Source organism: Apteryx rowi, unplaced genomic scaffold, assembly GCF_003343035.1.
Source record: "Apteryx rowi isolate R43461 unplaced genomic scaffold, aptRow1 scaffold_74, whole genome shotgun sequence".
NCBI classification, from domain to species: Eukaryota; Metazoa; Chordata; class Aves; order Apterygiformes; family Apterygidae; genus Apteryx; species Apteryx rowi.
Window position 1 is genome coordinate 2,487,823 of NW_020451027.1, and position 22,046 is coordinate 2,509,868.

General features: G+C 38.9%; 1 protein-coding gene across 12 annotated transcripts in view; it reads right to left on the reverse strand.

The window, feature by feature from the left end:
- Window positions 1-22,046, reverse strand: part of PTPRC (protein tyrosine phosphatase, receptor type C) — a 69,377-nt gene that overhangs the window by 15,335 nt on the left and 31,996 nt on the right. The window contains exons 3-15 of one of the 12 annotated variants that reach the window (XM_026087865.1): window positions 17,252-17,347; window positions 16,334-16,429; window positions 15,962-15,988; window positions 15,156-15,296; window positions 14,313-14,399; window positions 12,866-12,895; window positions 11,829-12,047; window positions 10,852-10,953; window positions 9,532-9,681; window positions 8,294-8,431; window positions 6,400-6,555; window positions 3,603-3,796; window positions 1,601-1,661 (exon numbers count right to left, since the gene is read on the reverse strand). In XM_026087865.1, the coding sequence (XP_025943650.1) occupies window positions 1,601-1,661; window positions 3,603-3,796; window positions 6,400-6,555; window positions 8,294-8,431; window positions 9,532-9,681; window positions 10,852-10,953; window positions 11,829-12,047; window positions 12,866-12,895; window positions 14,313-14,399; window positions 15,156-15,296; window positions 15,962-15,988; window positions 16,334-16,429; window positions 17,252-17,347 (1,497 nt within the window). Of the gene's footprint in view, window positions 1-1,600; window positions 1,662-3,602; window positions 3,797-6,399; window positions 6,556-8,293; window positions 8,432-9,531; window positions 9,682-10,851; window positions 10,954-11,828; window positions 12,048-12,865; window positions 12,899-14,312; window positions 14,400-15,155; window positions 15,297-15,961; window positions 15,989-16,333; window positions 16,430-17,251; window positions 17,348-22,046 lie in introns of all 12 variants that reach the window. The other 11 variants (XM_026087863.1, XM_026087866.1, XM_026087867.1 and 8 more) reach the window with 11 other exon arrangements.

Below are 22,046 nucleotides of genomic sequence, written 5' to 3' on the forward strand. Positions count from 1 at the left end.
CTGTGCGACCTATGCACTCGCTGAGCGGAGCTATCAGCTGCTCCTGACACCCGAGGTTGCAGCCCTGCCTGGTAGCTGGGAGTGGGCACCTGCTCCTCAAGCTCAAAGGTGCTCTGCCACCAAGCGCAGTCTCCCCAGCTAGAGGAATGATTCATCCTGTAGTTATTTGCGTATTACAAGAAATAACATGTGATGTCTCATGTATTTGGGCAGAGAAAGATCTGTTTCTAAATTAATCCCATCTGTATTTCTTGATTTGCCTGTAATCTTTTTAACCCTTTTCTGTCAGCTCTTGTCAGTGCTACCAGGATATTTTGGTAGCAGGTACTCTTCAAATAAAGTCTTTTGCCCAATTTCTTTAATGCAGCTATTGTTTGGGATCGAGTTCAAAATAGGACTTCTTATTTGCAAGCATCCATGACAGCGTTCCCTTCTGCGGATCTTTCCCCTCCAGTCTACATCCGCACATTCACATGAAAGCAGTGCTTCCTCCTCCTCTGTTTCCCACCCCCAACCCAATCCTGCTGAAGAAAGACCAGCCAAAGGGAAGGGCTGCTGAGCATAGTTCACTAATTGGGTGGTTGCCTCTCCTGGGCATTGAATGGAAGATCCGTGAAAATAATTTCCATTGTGTTATCAGGTGATGACAGCTCGGACAATGAAGTTCTTTGTGCATCTCGTGAAAGGCTAAAGCCTCTCAGAGCTCCTTAACTGTGCACATCTTGAGCAGTCAGGAAGCAGCTGCCCTGTCTGGTAGAGAAGACACAACCAGGAAGGCCAGTGCACTGCCTGCTTCCTTGCACCTTGCCCTCCACCACAGAGGCCTGAGCACCTACCGCAGGGACCCCGAACGCCCAGCCCTGCTGCTGCTGGACATGACCAAGGCCCTGCATGCATCAATAGCGAGAACAGTGTTGCAGCGAATGGTGTGCTTTCTGTGCCTGAGTAGACTGAGGTGATGTGCTTTCTAAGCCATTAATATGACCTGGGCCTTTGGCTGTCAGTCAGACTCCACTGACAGACATGGAGGTAAAAAGCAGAATGTCTAAATAGTACTGTGGGCCTCTAAAGCTCCAAGAACCGCAGTGGAAAAAGCTTTCCAGGCTTATAACATTAGAGTTACTTTAGTTGAGTAATTACTTAAAGTTCTGTCTGCCAAAATTAAGCCTTCTGCAGTGTCGCAGCCTACTCTATCCACGTCTACAATATTCTGACCTTCTCATACTGTTTGTTATTGGACACACAAACTCTGCAGGAGCTGAGACTCCTTGAGAAGTCACAGATATTCAGCTCCTGGAACACAGGATCTGAACACAGGAAAAAATTTCTAAAATGAATAACTTAAGTTAAAAGAATGAATTTCTAGTCACTTTAGAATGTTTTCTGAAGAAGCCAAAGTGACTTGTGAATATGATCTGTTACATTAATCCTAATCAAGGATACTATGTTTCCAAATGCAGATTAACTATTAACTATAAAAATGGAGGATTTTTAATTCAGAACAATTATAATAGAGTTTGAAATTTACACTATTACTCTATACTATATTATGGATACTGAAAAAAGTCTAAAAGTAAAAATGCTGTATGTGTTTACTTACATCTGGTTTTTATGTGGCCACCTGTAGTTTCTCCTTCATGATCTCCATTATCCACAAAGATCTGTATGCAGCGGGTAGGAACAATAGAGATGTTAAGATATAACAAGTAATAATGTCTACATAAAATAAAAAAACAAGTTGGGTATTCAAAATAGATCTGTCTATTTTCAATGAATTAACCTGACTGACAGCAGGATCTGCTGTCAATCTTTGTATAGCCATTTACAGTGTAGCTCAGATTTCCTCCTAAGTTATAGCAAGATCTAGGTCCTAAAAATATGTAGATGACTAAATAAAAATGTTAGTGAAATAGGAGACACACTTTACAGCATATCATCTCAAATCTGAAAAAATGTGATATGTAGTAAAAAAAATCATTATTTTATTTGCTTAATCAGTAAATATACAAACATTTAATTGAATCAGGTAGTTTTAATACAAGTCCCTATACTGGAAGTTATATATAAAAAGTTAAATTATAAAAGCAAAATAGATTTGTGAAATAAGCTGCTTTATTCCAACATTAACTTTTAAGATACTTTAACTGCCATTAAAATACTAAATTTATTTTGGTCAGTTTATATTTTATAATATATTTTCCATTAATCCATTCTTTTTAATTTCTTTAACAGAAAATTCTATTACATCTAATAGGCAGCTTGAAGCTTGCACCTAAAATACGTTACATCTTTCTGTCAAAGAAAAATTAATCCTAGGATTAATTTTGACTTAAAGATTTAGTAATGAACAGTAGAGAGTACTAGCAGTATTGAATAATATTGATTTAAAAGGTATTATCGTCCTGCAGCAAATCATCCGATAAGGAAGGACAAAGGTTTCCAGTGCTGTCACTGACTGCAGTCTATGAGTTCTTACTGTCTATCCAATTCCTTAGGCAAAATCTTTCCTAATAACTCAGAGAATTCAGTCTCAGCTTCCCCTCACTGCTCTGAAAGGCTGGTGTGTTCCGGGTGCTGATGCTTTCTGAATTATGCAGCTGGAAAGAAAGCCATCTGCTGAGTGGTGAAAAAGTGGCAATATCTGCAGCAGCAGCAGAGATGGCAGTGAAAAAAAGCAAGAAGCTTCTCAAACAGTGAAAGCCAGAAACTGATTGCTGTGTTTGGGGTCAAAACCTCATTAAATCAAAAACTGTCTTGGATCCTAGTAAAGGCAATAGGACTTCCTCTGGTTTCTCCGGTAAGAACTGGGCAAAATAAGTTGGCAGTGCAAGCCAGCCTTTGGAGCCAACCAGAAGTCTATTTCTTCTGTGAGGCAAAGTGGTGTGAGAAAAGGTCTTACAAAAGAGGTCTATACCATGGGGACAACATAAGCATCTTTTGCTCTTTCTGAAGTTTGATCTAGGTTTCCAAATATGTAGCCTTCTGAGCAGAATCTGTAGGAAGAATAGTGGCAAAAGTCTCAGAAGAAAAGGACATAGACTCCTAAAGCTCTCCGATACTGCATTTCCTCAGAAGGACAGAGAAAACAGGAAAAAGATTGTGGGAAATGAGTGAACGTGGTTCCTGAAAGGAGTCCTAAATGGAGTCAGATCCCACTAGTTACTTTCTTACCTAAACTCTTTTGAGAGGAACTATCAGGATACAAAAATATTCCAAATAATTAGCCACCCCAAGGGGATGACACAAGGCACTGGCTTTGCAAACAACAAAAGTTGAAAGAATGAAATGCCCAAACAAAGGGAAAATAGCAGGAGGCATTCAGGAAAGGAAAATTCGTAAACAAGGAGCTCAGAAGATGATATATTTTATATGGAAACAAAGACTGGCTTGGGAAAGGTTGATCTAAGGACATGACACACACACACAGAATCTGAACTGGTTTACACTCATCAGTCCCCAAGTAAGAAGCTACTTTACAACTCAGATACATAGATTAACTCCTTTGCCACCATATTTGCCTTTATTCTAAAAACAAGCATAATACACTTAAAAAATTAGAATATAGGAATATTTTATATATTTAACTTATTAAGCATACATACCTTGAATGAATAGTTTGTCAAATAAGAAAGATTTTCTTCTACAAAAAAACACTTCTTGTCATTCTTTTTTTTTTCAGTATTCCAAAGCAATACAAATATTGTTTTTTCACCATACACTTCTTGATTTCTGCATTTAATTTGGACTGCATTATCAGCTGTCAGTGTTACGTGAAGGTCAGTCACTCGCTGTGGTGCTGTTCATAGAAGTGTTAATAGTTCTATTTTAATCATTTCAAGCCAAACATTTCAACAATTGCATGTGTTCATGTCTATTTTTCATCCTTTTTCTTAAGAGATTTCATAAAATTTCAATCCTAATTTAACAAGATGAATCAAATCAATTTCAAGTTAATCATAGGCTTATCTGAACTGGACTAGCTGTAAACTGGAATTGAAATGGTTGGGAATATCAGAGCTGTAGCAATGGTCAGGTTGCAAAGAGAAATACAGTAGCGACTGTATCTCTCAACTTTCTCATTTGAAGAACATGGGACAACAGACAAAATATGGGAACAGACAAAACCTTCTATGTAAGTGACTAGATGAGTTTCAAAATGGCTGTAAATGAAATTCCCTACCAAGGGAATATTTTGAAAAGTATCCTTTGGTTTCATATCCTTTTGCTTCAAGAGTTACATTGTCGTGCAACTGGCTCAAAACCAGAACTTTTAACTAATTTTAAAGATAGGAAAGGTGAAGGAGAGCATTCCTTGTAGAGTTTGTTTGGAGAAAAAGAACGAATATTTTACAAAATGTAGTTTTTCCTAAATCAAAGGGCAAATGCTCTACTGATACCATTCTCTTATTCAGGAAATCACAGAAAATCTTGAGGTATCTGCTTGACCATGTTAGCAGCTGCTGTAACAGCTGAAGAATGTTTAATAAATACCATTGATTCACAAAGGCAAACAACTCATTATTTCTCAAAAAATAAGGGAACTGAGGTTAGTTTCTAGACCTATAAACTTATATTGTGGACCGTAAATTCTACCTGAGGAATTAAAACATGAATGAAGGCCCAGAAAACGTGGGACTCTGTGCAAACCTGGTATTTAAACTGTAAGGCTGTGTGGGAGACATTCACGCTAGGATTAGTAGTTTTCTCCACCTAAGTTAACAGGTTTGGATTTTTTTCCTTGTCCTCGAGAAAAGCCAAGTGAGGACAATCTGGGATGATATTTTATAGAAGACAAGCAATATTAAATTTGCTCAAACTAGATTATCAGAGAGAGAAAAATCACAAACATGCCCAAATTAGGGCTATCTAAAAACCCAAAGTGTTTTCCATTTTGGGATACAGTTAAATCTGTTTAAGGAGAGCTATAGGCACAGGACTTATGCAGATCAAATGGATAATATCATTTAATCTGTCAGCTTTCTTTCCTGAGAGGCTTCAGGTGATAAATCTGATCCATGTATTCTTTCAACTATAAACTAAAATTTATTAGTCCAATGACCCAGAGTAATAGGGAAATTCCAATGTTCTCATGGATAATCTATAAAATTGGATACAGAAGCTCTGTGCGTTCCAAAGAAGGAGAGGATTCAAATCCAAACAAACACTCTGCCAGCAGTCTCTTTCAGGGCCCTGTATTGCCCAAAGCTCTACACAAGTGAATTTAAGAGAGCAATCAGATTCTTAGTTATCCACTTTTGTATATTTTTCAGGAGCTCTAAACAATGACATTTTTAATTGTTCTTAATATTAACAACAACAAAAAATCACCACTTTAAAGTATCATAGCATCATTAGCACAAAAAGAATATTCTTTTCCCCCCCAAAATAATTTTTGGTCATTCAATGCAATTAAAGAAAATTTTAATCCAGGATCTCAGCAGGTATAACCCATTATAGTTTCTCTATAATTGAATCTTTATATTAGCTGAGCCTGGAGATTGTGGAGCCAGAGCCTAAATATGTACTGGAAGAAATGAGATAAAGAGAAACAATTTTTTTTTTTTTTCTCAAAGAAAGAATGAAAACAGTAAGAGGTTATATCTCTGAGGATTAAAAGAAAAAAGAAAAAAAACCAACAAAAAGGAAGGACTAATGTCTTAATAAGGCCTTATCCACATCATTTTGCATTATGCTGCAACATTTGTATTTATTTCAGCTCTTCTAATAGTATTATCAATAGAATATGTATGGTAAAGAATCAGGATCATGGGGGCAGCAGAAAGCTGAGCCCCCAAAATGTAGACAGACTGTTTCTGATGATGCAAGGGTTGGCACCCGTTTGGGAGCTGCAACCTACTCTGATGTGGAGTCTCAGAAACTGACTGTATACATGTACATACATACTAATCAAAACATGGATACAGACATCAACACTGATGTATCCTGGGTATCCTGAGTTTAGCAACCAAGCAGCTATGTAATAGATGTATTTACATATCTTTGCATCATTCATGCCACAGAAAATAAGTATTTTTCACGTCCTTTTTGTCAAACTCTCCATTTTCTGTAACTTGAATGTTCTCTTTACAATAAAATGTAAATAATTTCAAAAATCTTATCAAGAACTGAGAATGAATAGGGAAAGTTTTTTAAAAAATCAAGTATAGAAAAAAAGAATACCAATATCAAATACATAATTAAAAACAGATTAAGATAAAATAGTTCAAAATGAAACACTAATGCTAAGAATGTTAGTAAAATTCTTTTAATGTTAATCAGTTCACTGTTTAAATTAATAGTAATAAAATATAAAAATATAATGAATTGAAATAAGGAAGTATATATTTCCTTTGTTAGGTCATTGCCTTGTTAGTAAAAGTTAGTAAACATGAGACTTACTTCCTGAAGCTGTCTTAAACATGCATTTTGCCTCATCTCCTTTGAGTTGTTCAGAACCACGTTTGCTCATTGTAAAGGCAGTGACTGATACAAAACCGTTAGCAAAAGCATGTAATTTATCACAGCTAAACACAGTCTCATTGGACTTTATTGTTTCTAGAAAAAATGAAAATATAGCATAAATTAAGATTTATGTTAGGAGTACAGGAGCTTTTACATTTTATCAGAGCTGTCTGAACCCAATGTCATGAGTACTTGTATTTTAATTACTCTGTATTGAGGATGCTTGGTTGGTTTGCCTCACTCATGARTGTTAAGTGAACACTTAGGAAGAGGAAGGAATATATTCCCCACTCAAACAGGCAGAGGGTTGAGTTTTGCGTTGCTTAGTCTTTACTTTCTCGGTAGTATGTTATTAAAAAAGAGTGTAATTAGAAACTAACATAAGGTATGTGTGTAAAGAGAGGCTAATATTTTCTTCTGTGTTCAGTTTGGGAAGGGGTTAGTAGTCAAATGCCAGAAGTCACCCTGCATGCTGTTAGCTACAGAAGGGTGAGTCTGTCCTGGTATGATGGGAGAGATCCAGCCTGCTTTTGGTGACTGCAAGCAGGACGGAAAGGAATTGCACAAGGAACAAATGAGTGAAGCTATGACCCTTGCAACTTTTTAGGGTGGCAGCCGGGGTTTTGGAGGCCCAGGGGACTGGGAAGCAATGGCCCTTTCCATGTTCCCTCCAGCTGTGACCTCCCCACAGCCGGGTACACTGCCCAGGTCTCCAGGCAAACCACATTTATCCAGTCACAGGAACTGGCCAGCAAACTGGAGCCCATTTGCGTAATGGTCAGTGCCAAGGTATGGAGAACCAGTGAGATTTCCTGCATGTGAGAAGTACAGGAGCATGACTGCCCGGGGCAGTCCAGATTTACAGAACATGTGAAAGGAGGAATGAATTAACTGGCTGCAGTGAGGACTAGCCTAAACCCGATGTACTTGCTGGAATCATGTATCAGACTCTTAGCTTTGAAAGCATAATTTTCTAGTCCTTGTTTTGAAGAAAAGCTCACAACTGGGAAACACAAACCCAGTATAACACATACAGTATAACACATGACTGTATGTGTTATAGATAGCCTAAAATAACTTACCTGAAAGGATAGAGCTTGTTTTGCAGAAGACAACCGCCTGGTTTACCTGCCTAAACATGCATATGCTACCCTCAGCACTTGGGCTTTCAGAAACCTTAGCATTACTCAGAAAGCAGCTCCCTATTTGCTGTTTGCCACTTCAAGAAATGTACAACTTGTACCGAGAAGAGGCAATCCCTGTTCTCACTCAGGGAGGAATAAGCAGATTCAGTGAACCCACTAAGCCTAATATGTTAAACTGGGATAGGTTAAAAAAGTAGTTAAGGGAAGATACTGTTAAAAGTGTCTTTATTAATTGTCTTTAAACCTGCCAGTGCTTTTTCCTCTAAAGAAATGATTCCACTTCCCCACAAACTTCTGATCTGTTAAAAGTTAAAACATACTTAAATGTGAATAAAACATCTCAGAGAATATATTAACTGGTATAGGAACATTTTCTGAGGTAGAAATGTAGAACTTATCAGGCAATTGATAATCTTGTCATGGCTTTTTCTTAATACAAGATACATAACACTGAAGGGTGGTGGAGTGATGTCCTGAAATGGTAAACTGAATGAGCCACGTGGCTGAACTGGAGCAACCTCAAGGAAAGAAACTTAAGAAAAGTTTTGTACAAATAAAGCACTTCAGTGTTTTTACTGCATAGTTTTAAGAGATTCCAACATGATTTGTCATTACATCATGCTCGGTGCTCTGTAAATATTAAAACATGTTATGAATTATTCTATACCAAAGAGGCATATACTTACTACAGTTGACACTGGTATTGCAGCACACAATATAGCCAGCTATATCACCATTTGATGCGTTCGTAGATGGTTTCTCCCACGTAAGTGATACATTTGTGGCATTAGAAGTGATTAGAAGTTTTTTTGGTTTTTCTGGAGCTGTTGAAAAAATGGTTGAATGAAAATGAAAAATATTTCTATATTTGATCACTTTTGATTAAATTAAAATTTCAATGCATGCTAATTCAAGATACCAACAACATGTAATATTTTGCATATCATCTACATTCAAAGAAATTATACATAAATATAAAACAAGTATATATATATATAAGTATCAAAGTGCAGTAATTTCATAAATTTAATCAATGTAAAATATAAGTGAATACAGCAATATCACATATTACTGAAATAGTCCAACATTTCCAGTTATAATATATTGTTCTGATTTCCTTGTAATTTTAACAAACTTTAAATGTAATGTCTGGCCTAAATTTTCTTTGCAGGCCACTTGATACAGGCTGATTTTTTTTTTTTTAATTCAGCAAAAATACCTAAGCTATGTCCAAGGACAAGGCTAAGGAAAAACACATCATTTTATCTTGAGCCATTCTTTGCAACTATTCTATCACATCTGCCTTCAAAAGCAAGAATTTAACATTTGTTTGACCAGGCCTGCACACTTTTTTGTTGTTATTGAAACCTGCTTAAATTTGGTCACATTAAAAAAAAACAACCAACACTCTCATAGATTCAACACACTTTTGCAGCTAAAATCTTAAAATTGTCTGTTACTCAGCAAAACTATCTCGGCTCCTACTGCTGACCAGCCTGTCTGTGTACCATTTCCCCAGAAGGACAGAGTGACTGATCCCCGTGCTGTTCCTGGACATGTCCCTGCCCGCAGACTAATTCAGCCTGCTTCAGGCCCAGCCTTGGGCTCTGGACGTGGGAGGGGGAGCACAACCCTGCTGCATTCCCACTGACCCTCAGTCTGAGCCCAGAGTGGGGAGAGGAAGGAGACAGACTGGGAACCTGAGATTGGGATTGGAGAGAGAAAGGAAAGCTGTGACCATGGCCAAGGAAGATCCGTAAGGAAAGGAGAAAGGGCAGCAGGAGCTGGAGGACAACCCTAGCTAGCTAGCTGAGCAAAGGTCCTCCAAATGTATCGTCATCCCCCAGGAAACACATGCAGAGGGATTCATAATGGGTCTCTGCAGAAACGTGGAATACRGAACAAAAGTATACATTATACTTACGACGAAAATCTGTTTCTATGCTGAAGCTTCTGAGCGTATACATCTCATTAGAAAGTTGCACTATACTATTGCACGTGTAGTTACGGTTGGGAGACAAATTTTTCAGACTTTCACATTTCCCTGAATGGTTTACTGAAATGGAATCTGTACCTACACACAAAAAAGGAAAGTTTTTATCAATATTTTTCTCAACTCCAAAAGTACATGGTACCATTTTAACTGGGATTTTCAAAAACACCAAGCATTAGCCTAATGCAATACTGTCCATTCAGCAGGCAGCCGGACCAACACTACATAACCTGAAAACATTTTAATAGTTGGCATTCAGAATCTATTCCTTTCATCCTTGCTAGATAATAGAAGTAAAACTTAAGATTTACATCTAAAATAGGCAGGAGGAGAAGATCATGTTAAATCTATTCTTAGAGACCACTACAACTTAAATATCTTTTCTTCCTACACAGGTTTCCCGAGAGTGGAAATAAATGTCTGCAAATGAAAGGTGTGAAATGAAATAAATGTCTGTGATTTGTAGCAAATCAAATTCCAAGATAATCAAGAGACACACCTATGGTCAAACTTTTTGCTTTTCTTGAAAAGTCGATCTAGAGGCCATGAATAAGAATTTGAATTTCAAAGGTCACACAGATTTTTAGCATTTATTTGATTAACTCAGCTGAAAGTGATTAAATGTGAAGGTATTAAATCACTACCTGTTGATGATTAGGATCTTGTATTTTAATTTAATTTGCATAGATCTTTACTTTTCATCAGTAACACTTATATATTCCCAGGAATTACTGATTTAACATCTATCATGGAAGTCACCGGGAAAAATTAATAGTGCTGATTTGAATTTCCAAGAAAACAGTGTTTTCCCACAGAAATCAAAATGTTTCATGGGAGTCTGACAGAACTCTGCATGTGACACGGATTTCAACCTTCAGCTCCCTGAAATATGAAATCTCCAGCCCAGGATATTTATCATGCAGTTCTCCAGGACACACGAGGACCTCCAAACTCTGTGTCTTCTCTACCACCTCAAAAATCTCCAGCTGCCTAAAATATGTGAAGCTGGTGAACTCAGGGAATGAGCTCTCTGGGCTTCAACTTTACGCAGATCTTCTGTAGCACGTAAGAATGGTTGTCTTGAATCTAGGGACCCTGGAAATGTTGAACAGTTCTTGTCTCAGATTGGCATAATCATTTAAATCTGACAGTCCTCATCAAAAGAAAATATGAAAACTGCTAAAAAACAAACAAACAAACCAACCAACCTTCAACTTTTAAAATACTTTAGAAGCATCTTATCAAACTTACAGTTAGAACGGTTGGGCCCAGGACAGTCAGGTGGGCTGTTCCAGCAGAACTCTGCAGATGTGCTTTTTATATCCGAAATATTGACAGAATACTTGCTTACATCTAAAAAGGATCAATATTATATGTCACTGTGACATTAGCTATATTTATTCTTTATCAGTTTTATTTTTTATATTTGTTCTGTAATATGAATACACAATTGACACAGAATAATATGCAAAGAATTTAACAAGAAACTGAAAGTAAAAAATACATGCATGAGATAAAGACAATGGCGCTATTCAGATCATAAATGAAACTTTCAACCCAACTAAGACAATCTTGAAGTGAGAATCTCTTTCAAATGCTGGCCAGTCTTGCTATTGCTAACCATGCTGCTTAAGGCTGATTTAGTTAAAGTTCACTTTTTTCCTTTACAATGAGAAAAATGTAATTTTTTTTAACACCCTACAATATTTCAAAAATCACTGACAGGCGCTTTAGGTGCAACTTCAAAATGCAAAATATCTGGCAAACCAAGCACAAAAAAAGAAAACCTCCTATCTGATTCTCTAAAAAGACAAAACTAGACTAGGAAAAGCAGGTCAGAAACTGCTGAGTTCTAGTGTCTGAACATGAAGACAGAAGAGTAAGTTACAAGAAGCTTCTCCTTTTCTCTGTCTTCATCCCAACTAACTTTGGACTTAATTGCCTAATAGCCATAATCCATTGTAACTGACAGATAACATTAAGTATTTCCAAACACAATTTGGATCTTAGGAGAACTGAAGTCTTACTGCAGGTACTTATGGGAGGAACTTCAAGTGACTATACTCCTAAGAAAGCCCCCTCAAAGGGATTTCCAACATCAAATAATATCTGTAATCTGCCAAATTGCAGCAAGACTGGAATCACAACAGATTACTGACAAGGTACAACAAAACTTAACATAATAAAATCTGCATAACAAAAAAAAAAAAAAATCCTTCTATACCTACCAGGTGGGATAATAAGACTCACTGCCGGACAGTTTTCACGTTCAACGGTATAGTTGCGGCATCTCTGAAGCCTTATTCCAGAGCTGCTACAATTCATGACTGTTTTATTTCCAGCCTCCACAATAACACATCGTTTGCTTGCTTGGAGCTTGTTCAGCCTGACTTCAACAGAGTTATTCCCATCTGTCTCAGCAACTACTTCATAATGAATAGTAGGATCTGAAAAAAAGGAGAAAAAAGTAAACAATGATTTTAGAAGAATTTTTAAGAACTGTGTTTTATAGCACCTCCAACACCATTTGTGTTTTAAGAATCAGAAAATACAGCAGATTTGGCTGCCTTTTATTTTATTTTATTTTGCTAAAATCATCATTTATTTGAAAAAATAATTTAGTCAAAATTGAAAATTTCCTTAGGAAAATATTATTTTAAAGAATTCTCTAGTTAGGAGAATCAGAGAATTAAAAAATTAACATTCCAGAACTATATTTGTTTTAATTTATAACATCAATTTAAAATTAAATACTTCATTTTGACACATTGAATCATTCATTTGAACAAAAGTGTAAAATTCTCTCATTCAAAGCATTTCAGAGCTTTTCAAACCATCTAGTAAATAATGGCTGTAGTCTATTGCTGCAAATTAGAAAGGGGAGAGCTCTCTAATTTTGAAGAGAGGTAAACCAATGTCTAAACTTTGCATTTACATTACTTATGAATTACAGTTTGTAGCATTGGGGAAAAACTTAGAGAGGGCCTAGCTGAATAAAAGCAGATCTTGTCTGCAGTCCTGAGGCATTACTGATATCAAGAGCCTAGTACAGGGCAATTTAGCAGAGCTGTAAACGGAGATGAGAAGACCAGAAATGTTAATGACTTTAATAACTCTTCCTGAATTGGAAGACGGTTTATAAAATAATCTGAGGCGCTAACTAATTTTGTTTACTGATCAGTTTTCTCTAATGGAGTTTACCAATTTGAGTTTACTGATTTGGTCAGCTAGCAGGACTGAGAAAAATAAGGGGTTCAGTTCTTACCACAAGCTTCTTCAGTTGTCACTGTGGTAGCTGCTGTAAGAAAAGACAACAAAATTAATATCACTGGTATTTTTTTTTCATACAGCATGAGAGAAGGATGACTGATACTGTCCAAACACTTTTTCAGTCATTCGATACAAGTAATTGTATTTAGCAGTCCATTCGTATTTGAAAACATGGAAGAAAACACCACCTATACCCCCACTTTTAACCAGATACTCTCGAGATCATGTGCATTGCATTTCATCATTTTTCAATGATATTACTGACTACATATCATATTGGTTATTTATAACATTTCTTGAATGCTTCTGCATACAAAAGTACACAAGAATATTGCAAAACCACACATTTTCCTATAGGTGTGWTAGGCTATCCAGTTTCCCACGGTACGTACACTGTGGAGTGGCTAACTGAATAGTTTCCGTTGTCACTAAAGAAACAAAACTGACCTGCTTCATGCACTGCTGCTCTTACCTCTGGAATCAAAGTTATGCAACAATACAGATCATTTTACAACTATTTTTTACACTGAAATATCCAACAGGAAATTAAGAACTGGTATTCAGGAAACCTGTACTGCAGCTTGAGCAAAGAACTTCATCCTGCAAACAGCTACTGAAAATATACTTAGGTCCAAATGTACCAAAAGAGACTGTAATCTGCTTTCCGCCCTGGAAGAAAGCCCTGGGTGTGCGTCAACACCCGGCTGGAGAGGCCGGGCCAAGCGGAGGCCAGCAGCGCTGCCTCCTGCCGGAGCAGAGCTGGGCCAGGCCGGGCAGCGAGGCAGCAGCAGCGGCCTCTCCGGGTGCCTGCGGCACAGGAGCCGCCAGGAGAGCCTCGGCTTGTCCGCGCTCTCCAAGAGGAGCTGCCGAGAGGCTGAAGGGCAGTTACAAAGACGACAGAGTCAAACTCCTGGCTCTGCTTTGTCCAGACACACCGACCTGCATCATTCCTCATAGCACAAGTGCCATAATAATGTGCACAAGCACTTGCAATGTTAGATACCAAGGTACTGTTAATGCTGAGCAAAACAACACGCAAGCAATCTGAAAACAAGGACAAGTGAGCAGAGCTGTGGATCTAATCATACTTTTTTTTTTTTTTTTTTTTTTTTTTTTGCTGCTTGGGCAAATTTTTATGAATATCCAAAGGACTCTTGGCAGAGTTTTTTGACAGATCTACTCTCCTACTGTGCCACTGCTTAGGAAATAACTTCTGTTTTTCACTTGCTTGACAAGTAGTGAATCTGGTGTCTTTTATGCTATTCATACACTATTAATAAGATTCCTAAAAACCCTTAAGTTCAATGCAGTTGTATAACTAATTTGTATGCCTGAAGTTTGCAAAGAAAAAAAAATTTTGAAACAACTTTAGTACCCTCATTCTAAAATATATTCTGTGCTTGCAGTATCATAATTGCTATAACTGTGTGCAAGTTTGTCACCTATGGTGTGATTGGGGATGATCCCAGTGTTTGCTGGCATGCTGGTTGGTGAGGTGGTGCTGTGCAAGGATGTTGGAGTGTAATCATCTGTAAGGAAATAAACAACACATCAGCAGTGAAGAGTAAAATTCATTATTTCATATGGCGATGTCATCAGAAACGTCTCACACCACAGTCCATCCTCCCCCTTTTTTCCTTCCAGGACTTTTGTAAGTTAGAGTGCTGAAAGCAAGATTATGCTAATGTATCCAATAAAACAGAAAACAAGTATTTAGATAGAAAGCAAACTTTTAGGAATTTAACATCTACTAATGAATTTTGTAAAATACTGGGACAGGTTTTTTTCTGACATTATTTAGGCATAATCCATGAGGGAGTCAACATAGAAATTTCCTTAATAAGTGGGAACTAGGAAAAACTAAAACATTTCACAACATTYTTGCGCGACGACACAGCTCTGAACGGTGCTCGCGCTCTCGCAGAAATCAGCACTCCGCTCGTGCGTGTCGGGCAGAGCAGATAGGTTGTTCCCCATCTTCCTTGCTATAGCTCCCTGCCTATCGCACTGCGTGGAAGCCGCTGCCTGCTTTCGCAACTCTGTTTTAGATCCATTCCTACAGTTCTTGTTTTGGCAACAGCCTCACTGGCAATTGCTGCCATAACGGCTACCAGACTTGGCCATCGGACACCAGATCCCGGCACAGTTCTGCTCCTGCCGTTACGCTGAATGGCAGGTACATTTGCCATTTGCTGAACTAGAAGCTAGGAGAGGCGACCCCGATGCTGAATTACGCAGCTTTCCCCTACGGTTCAGACGACAGCGGGTGAAGGAAGGCAGCGAACCTGGTGCCGTGTGCGGGCCGGCAGCGGCCGTGCGTGCAGAAAGGGTGGCGGTGCTGCCGGGGGGCTGGGAGCCGAACCCGCCGGCAGTGGGGTCGGAGCTCGCRCGAGTGCCAAGCTGCAGGCTGCCTGGAGGAGAGACACCTGCGGCAAGGAAGGACAGCAGTCTTGTTAACGCTTCCGAACAACGCCGGGCAGAAGGAGAAACTTTAATAGCTGAGATTTTAATAACCATTCCTGAACAGGTACATAATCATTGCCTGTGATGTCCCTTCAGAGATAAAAGAGCATAAAAAACTGCAGGTGTAATTAGTGACGAAGCTTCCTCAAGGTCACATATTCTCGGTAAGTAGGAAAGAGAAAGGAAAGAATTTGAAATCCGTTTCCTGCTCGCTGCCTAACCATCTCACACCACTCTTCAAACGAAGGCAAGATATGGACCAAACTTGACCAAAACTCTCCATTTGGTTACTGTTCTATAAAATTTCTTAGGAGGTCCAACAAGTGCCAGCTAAACATCTAGTAAACATAATCCTTTATGACACTGACTGCATCTCCTTCATTGATCTTTTCACTGATATTTTAAGATGTACCCAAATTCATGCTCCAAAAACAGACTCATTTTTTGATCATATTCTTCCTTCTTAAGACAGTGTATTCCATTTCACTAGGCAAAAGGAAAGGCATTACACACTCTGTAAGGTAACTGTGAGCACAATGTCTTTTCTTAATCATAAAACACAAAACAGGGAGAAACCATCAGAAAAACCATCAATGAAGTTCTGTAATGCAAATCAGAAGTTTCTTACCATTTGTAGTTGATGCTGGCTGATCCCCTTAAAAAGAGAGAGAGAGAGAGAGAGAAAGCGTAAATAAAACTGTAACAGGATTATAAGCAATCATACTCCAACTATGTAAAAAAAACATTTTTCTTCCTCGCATCAGATCATCGTTCCATGTGGAATTACATGTTCTAAAGTGATATTTAATGACATAAAGCAACAACCAGACCCCCAAAATATCAAGCATATAGTATGTGGACTGATGTTGTCCACATTAAGATCATTTTTCCTTGAGCAAGGAGTCCGCGATGTGGAGAAAGCTTCCCGATGGCTGCAGCAGATGCCCGATCAGCTGACGGGAGGAGAGCAGCAATGCTGCAACCCTGGTTTCACCATTACCTTTGGTGGTGCCTGCAGGTGAGAGTGAAGTGGAGTGTGCAGGTGGAGGTGACACAGGGGGAGGAGAGGTGGCAGTTGTCAGATTGTCATCTCCGGCTGCGCAGTGGGGAAAAGAGACCATCAGGTGAAGAGTGCATGTCAGTGAGAAGCTCAGTGCAAGCAGAAAGTGTGGCAGGTGCCCACTGGCCAGGGGAGTGGGTTTACATTGCTCTCCAGGACCTGCACAGGCTGTGCAACGCGTCTGCTTGGATTCATCACAAGAGCAGGGCTTGGCACCACCTCTGCAAAGCCACTGGGCACCAAATCCCCACCAATTTGTCTGGGATGTGTTTGTGGCTGTGAGGTTTGATCATCCTTGAACAAAACACACAGCCCTCAGCTGCCTGAAAACTACAGCTGAAGTGGGGGAATTAGCGTGCAGTTTGCAATCAGCATGCCCGATTGGGATGTTTGCTTCACGTTGTTGATCCAGGAAGGACCTGCTTCCCACAGACCATCTGGCAGTGCTGTGGTGCATGAGGAGCCCTGCATGGACCACAGCAGAGTGCCACCGGGGCAGCTCCACGTTAACCCTGGCCTGGGAGCTCAGGGAAGAGGGGTGTTCGCGAGGAAAACATGAATTTATAACAGCACCATCCACAGCCTGAATTCTAATTATTTACCTTTCAAAAGGGGCTTTGAATTCCCACCACCACTTTAATTAAAATAAGAAAACTCAGTATGTCCTCATCCCATTAACAAATTTTAATGCAATAAGATTGGCCTCAGACAACATGTATCACTAAAGCAATAAATATATAAATATTAAAGCAATAGCTTTAACAGTGGTGGAGTTAATCAATGGATGACAGCAGCGGATGCCAGCTCAGCTGATGCAGGAGGAGAGCAGCAATGCTGCAACCCTGGTTTCACCGTTACCTTTGGTGGTGCCTGCAGGTGAGAGTGGAGTGGAGTGTGCAGGTAGAGGTGACACAGGGGGAGGAGAGGTGGCAGTTGTCAGATTGTCATCTCCGGCTGCACAGTGGGGAAAAGAGACCATCAGGTGAACAACACATCAAGGTTAAGAAGCTCATCTCCAATCAAAAAAGGCCAGTTGTTTGCATGGCTTTCCCTGAACCATGTTTCTCGGACCAGATTTGGTAGGAGATATGTAACTGCTGTTTTCATGCGTATCAACATATTTTGCAACAGCATCAACTAATAACTTCAAAATCTTTCATGTTAAAACACAGTAATGCACACAAGTACAAGCAATATAAACTCATTCAGACTGACTTCTTGCTGAATGAAGAATGACTTTATTGCTAAGAAGAGACACCAACACTAATCCCATTGTCAAGAAAAATCCTACCTGTCTATAATCCTCACTATAGAAGAGGAAGAGATCCAAAAATCAGTGTTTGTGAAAGCCCTTTACTTTTGCCTAATAGTCATTTCTAAATCCCAGGAACATCTAGGATTTTCTGGACCATCCTGGCAATATTTTAGAATGCCTCCAAGTATCTCTAATTCCAGGGTGAGCGCTCATAAATAACTTTCTGATTTCAGCTGGGAGCTATGGTCTTTTTGCACCCATAAATATAAACCTCACTTTTAGCACTCTGCTTTGAAACCTAGACCAAATATGTTTTGCATTTTTGTAATGTAAAATTTCTGTTGTGAGAAAGGAAGACAAAAAAAAATGGCAGTGGCTGGAACCAGGGGAATAAGGGCACTTCGAACAGTGCTGAGAAAATGCCAGTAGTGGTATAACATTGTGCACATTCTGCAGGTATTGTTGTCTCGCCATCAAAACTGAAAATTGTTCTTGTCACTACACATTTTACCCATTTGGTGGACTAGAAGCTTCCACTTTGAAATAAGAATCCTGAAAGCCATCGTGAAAGCACACTAGCTTCCTTGAGACACCTCTAACACAGCATGCCATACTTGCGATCAAGAGCAAACGTCCATTTGTTCACATGTTCCTTACTGTAACTGTCCGCAAACTTCATCCACCCACTTGGCTTTTCCTTTCTTCCCCTCCTTCTACTAGCTCTTCTCCACTTTTCCACTCTATTTCTTTCCTGAGTTTTGTGTGTGTCTGTGTGTGTGCTTGTTTTTTTCAGCTGGTACTTCACTGTTTATTATTTCTCGTTTACTTCATCTTCCCTACCTGGTACTTCATAAATGTTGTAACTCTACTCTTCTGAAGAGAGACTCCTTCAACTTTTAAAACAAAGCTCCAGACCTAAATGAAGAACTACAGCACTTACAAGGGATACACATTTGATTGCCCTGTTGACAAGCCAGGGTCAAAAGCTTGTGTCTCATCTCTGACACAGAAGCTCAACATCAGCAGATCTCCCGAGACTCCAAAGATTTTCTCCTTATTGACCTGACGAGCAGCAACACAAGTGTTGACTGCTCAGTAGCTACCATAGATTCTGCACCCCAGTCAAAAAAAACCCCCGCAACAGCCATAAAAATCCCACAACTAATGGCCACAAAGTTTAAATGACTTACCCTCTGGACACTGAGCAGCTCCTTCGTGCTCAGAACCATCACGAAACATCTATGCTCCATGATGTAAAAATTGACATAAACAAAAAGCAAAATGTTGATTCCAGTGAACAGTAAAATTCTTTGTGGCCAATATATTATTCAAGATCTCTTTCTATTAATTCCAATTTGAAGCCAGTAGTCTGATATCTTAATGAAAAAGTATCAATCAAAGTAAAAGGAAGCTCAGCAAAAAATACCAATGCAGAGCTAGCTGCTTCATTTTTCTGGTCCAGACAGCCATGATATGGGCTGGCCTATAGTTTTGCTGAAACCATATGAAACAGTCAATATGAAATTACTGTTAATTGTACGAATATGATCTGTAAGAAATATAGCAGACTGACAACAAACTGTGAACAGTAAAGGCTTATAAGCAGAACTGCTTATATTAGCAGTTCTCTAGTGTCTTCATTCAGGCATCTACATACATCTCCACTGAAACACAGGACCACATACACTTTTCAGGGCTACAGGTCAGCAGATGAAACTTGCTAGCCTGAAAGATGAATTATAGATAAGAATCAAAAATATAGATGATCTTTTGAACTATCCAGGTATCTTCACATCTGAAATCTCAGATAAGGACTGGAACCTTTGTTAATAGCAATTGTATAATCTAATTAAAACATTAAATGAAGCCTGAGAACCTTGTAGGAGCTAACATGAATTTTCATATTTGCCACAAACAATTAACTATCAATGTATCTTCATACTTTTTAAATTCAGCATTTGAAAGATGACAGTTGGTCACTCTAAGTTCCATTTATTATTTCTCTTTCTTCAACTGGCTTACCTAAACTTCATTAATTATTCCCCCTTCTTTCCAAATCTTATTTTAGTTCAGTACATTAAGCATACATTAGCCTCAAGCCCCAAATTAACTTTATATGAGCATCTATACAGATTAACTTTCACTTAAATGACTGTTTCCAAGAATAGAACAAAAGATGTTTCAGAAAAAGTCTTAAATAAAACTGTTCAGAGGTTAGTGAAATATTTAGAAATCATTTTCTAGCTATTTTCTAGCTATCTAATGCAAACATGATGGAGACAAAAATATATACTTCAAGATTGCCTCCTGCAAGAAAAGTGAGGTAATATGAGCAAAATAAGAGAGAAATCAGTGTTGTAATTCTGGCTGTCTCACTGATTTCCTTAAGATCCCCGAGAAAGTCATTTTCCCATCCTCTCCCTTGTAATGTTAGAAATAACGATACTAGTTTAAATATAGTGTGAGATTTATTGTTTGCTTATGATGACAGATGATAAATATTACACACAATCACAGAATTGTTGAGGTTGGGAGGGATGTTTGGAGATCAGCTAATCCAACCCTTCTGCTCAGAGCAGATTACTCTTTAAAGCAGTTTGGGGGGGGGGAACGGTACAGTCCTAGATCCCCCTTTATTTCCTCCAAAGTAGCCCTGGCATTTTAACAGACTTTCATGGCAGTTTTGTATCATTCTAAGCATTTTGTATGTCTCTTGTTCTTACATGATTTTATTTTATTACAGAATTTATTATAGCAATAGAATAAGATGCAGTTAATAAGAATTCAGTAGGTGGCACCAGAACACTAAAAAGAATATCCTCTCAGACAGCAAAGCAGATATATTTCCCCTTATCTTATTGAGAAATACTAGATAAACGGAAGAAAGAAAAAGGAAGATACCATCTCTGCCAGACTATACATCAGGCTGTGTTACTCCAATGGCAGGAGGCATGTAGTTACAATGAATTTACTTTTCCCAAAATATCCCACTAGTATCATATACCTCTGAGTAATTACAAAGTTAACCTCAAAGTCACAACTCTCTGATCATGCTTATATTCTAAAACATATGGCTGGAAACTTGAAGGCTGGAACCTAAGAATACCTTCAAAGTTCAGCAAGAATATCCAACCCAAAACAACATGCTGTGAGGTACGACAGCCTGATGATTGCCAAACTAAGCAAGTTGGTCTGGGTTTAAACAGGAATTATCCCAAACCTTTGCTCAAATCTTAAACTGTATCCAGCCATAAACCATTTTTAAGATAATATAAATAAGATAGGTTCAGATAATTCAAGTGGAAGAATTAAAGTATATAAAAAGTTTCTACTGCCAAAGGTGTATGTAAGCTTCCTTTCCCCTTCCCTTGATTTGGCCAGCGGCTAGCTCCTGCTGACTTGCCTGAAAGACTTACGTCTTATCGATAATGAATGTTTAGGCAGTTCTGGCCTTATTCTGGTACCCTGCAAAAAGACACTTACAGTGCATCCAGCCACCAGATGGGAAGCTTGGCTAATTGCTTTAGTTCCCTTTAGTGTCTGGCTACCAGTTGGCAGACACAGTGCAGCTGCTGCCTGAAAGAAAAGGTTTCAGATGGGAAGGCAAGCTCTCAAAGCAATACGCCTAGAACAGATGAGCTGACCATCCTTTCTCTTGAAAGCTCCAAGACATGCAAGCCCTAAGAGTGAAATATGGGACTACCATACTTTGAAGAAACCTTTAACTGCTAAACATGAAGAGTAAGTGGAAGAACTGTGAAGAAATCGGGCAGAAAAAAGCCAAGTGTTTCAAATTCCAAGAACAGCAGACTCTGTCGATCACACTCAGAAGTAGAGAAGCAGCTATACCGCCCTGCAGTCATGGCTCTGCACCCACTACAGCGGACGCTCATCACACGCTTGTAGGAACAGTACACTTGCTGTCCGCTCAGGAAAGGCAGAATGAAGAGAAAATAAGTAAAAAATCTTTCCAAATGGCAGGACCAAGGAACTCAACAGAAAACAACTCAGACCTGGGATATTTTGAAAGATGCTATGTTTCAAGTAAGTCCAGGGTTTGATCTCCTTGAGCAAAAGGAAGCACCAGCATGTGCTTCCTGCGCTAGAGTGTTATTAGAGGAAACTCCAACCGATAAGACAAAGAGACTTGAGAATCTGCAATAAGAGCCTGAAAACATCATCATGTTTATACAGGCAAAAAGACATTATTAAGATGACAGTGAACATGCCCTGGCTCCATTCTGCTTCTTAATTTGCACAGTGGGTAAAATGGACCCTGCTTTATAGTTATTGCTGCTCCGAGAAGAGGACTGTGCTTGCACGCAGGTAGCTGAGGCTGTCCCATCTGAACCCAGGATTGCTGCAATGAAACAGTATTGCAACTCTTGATGCACACAG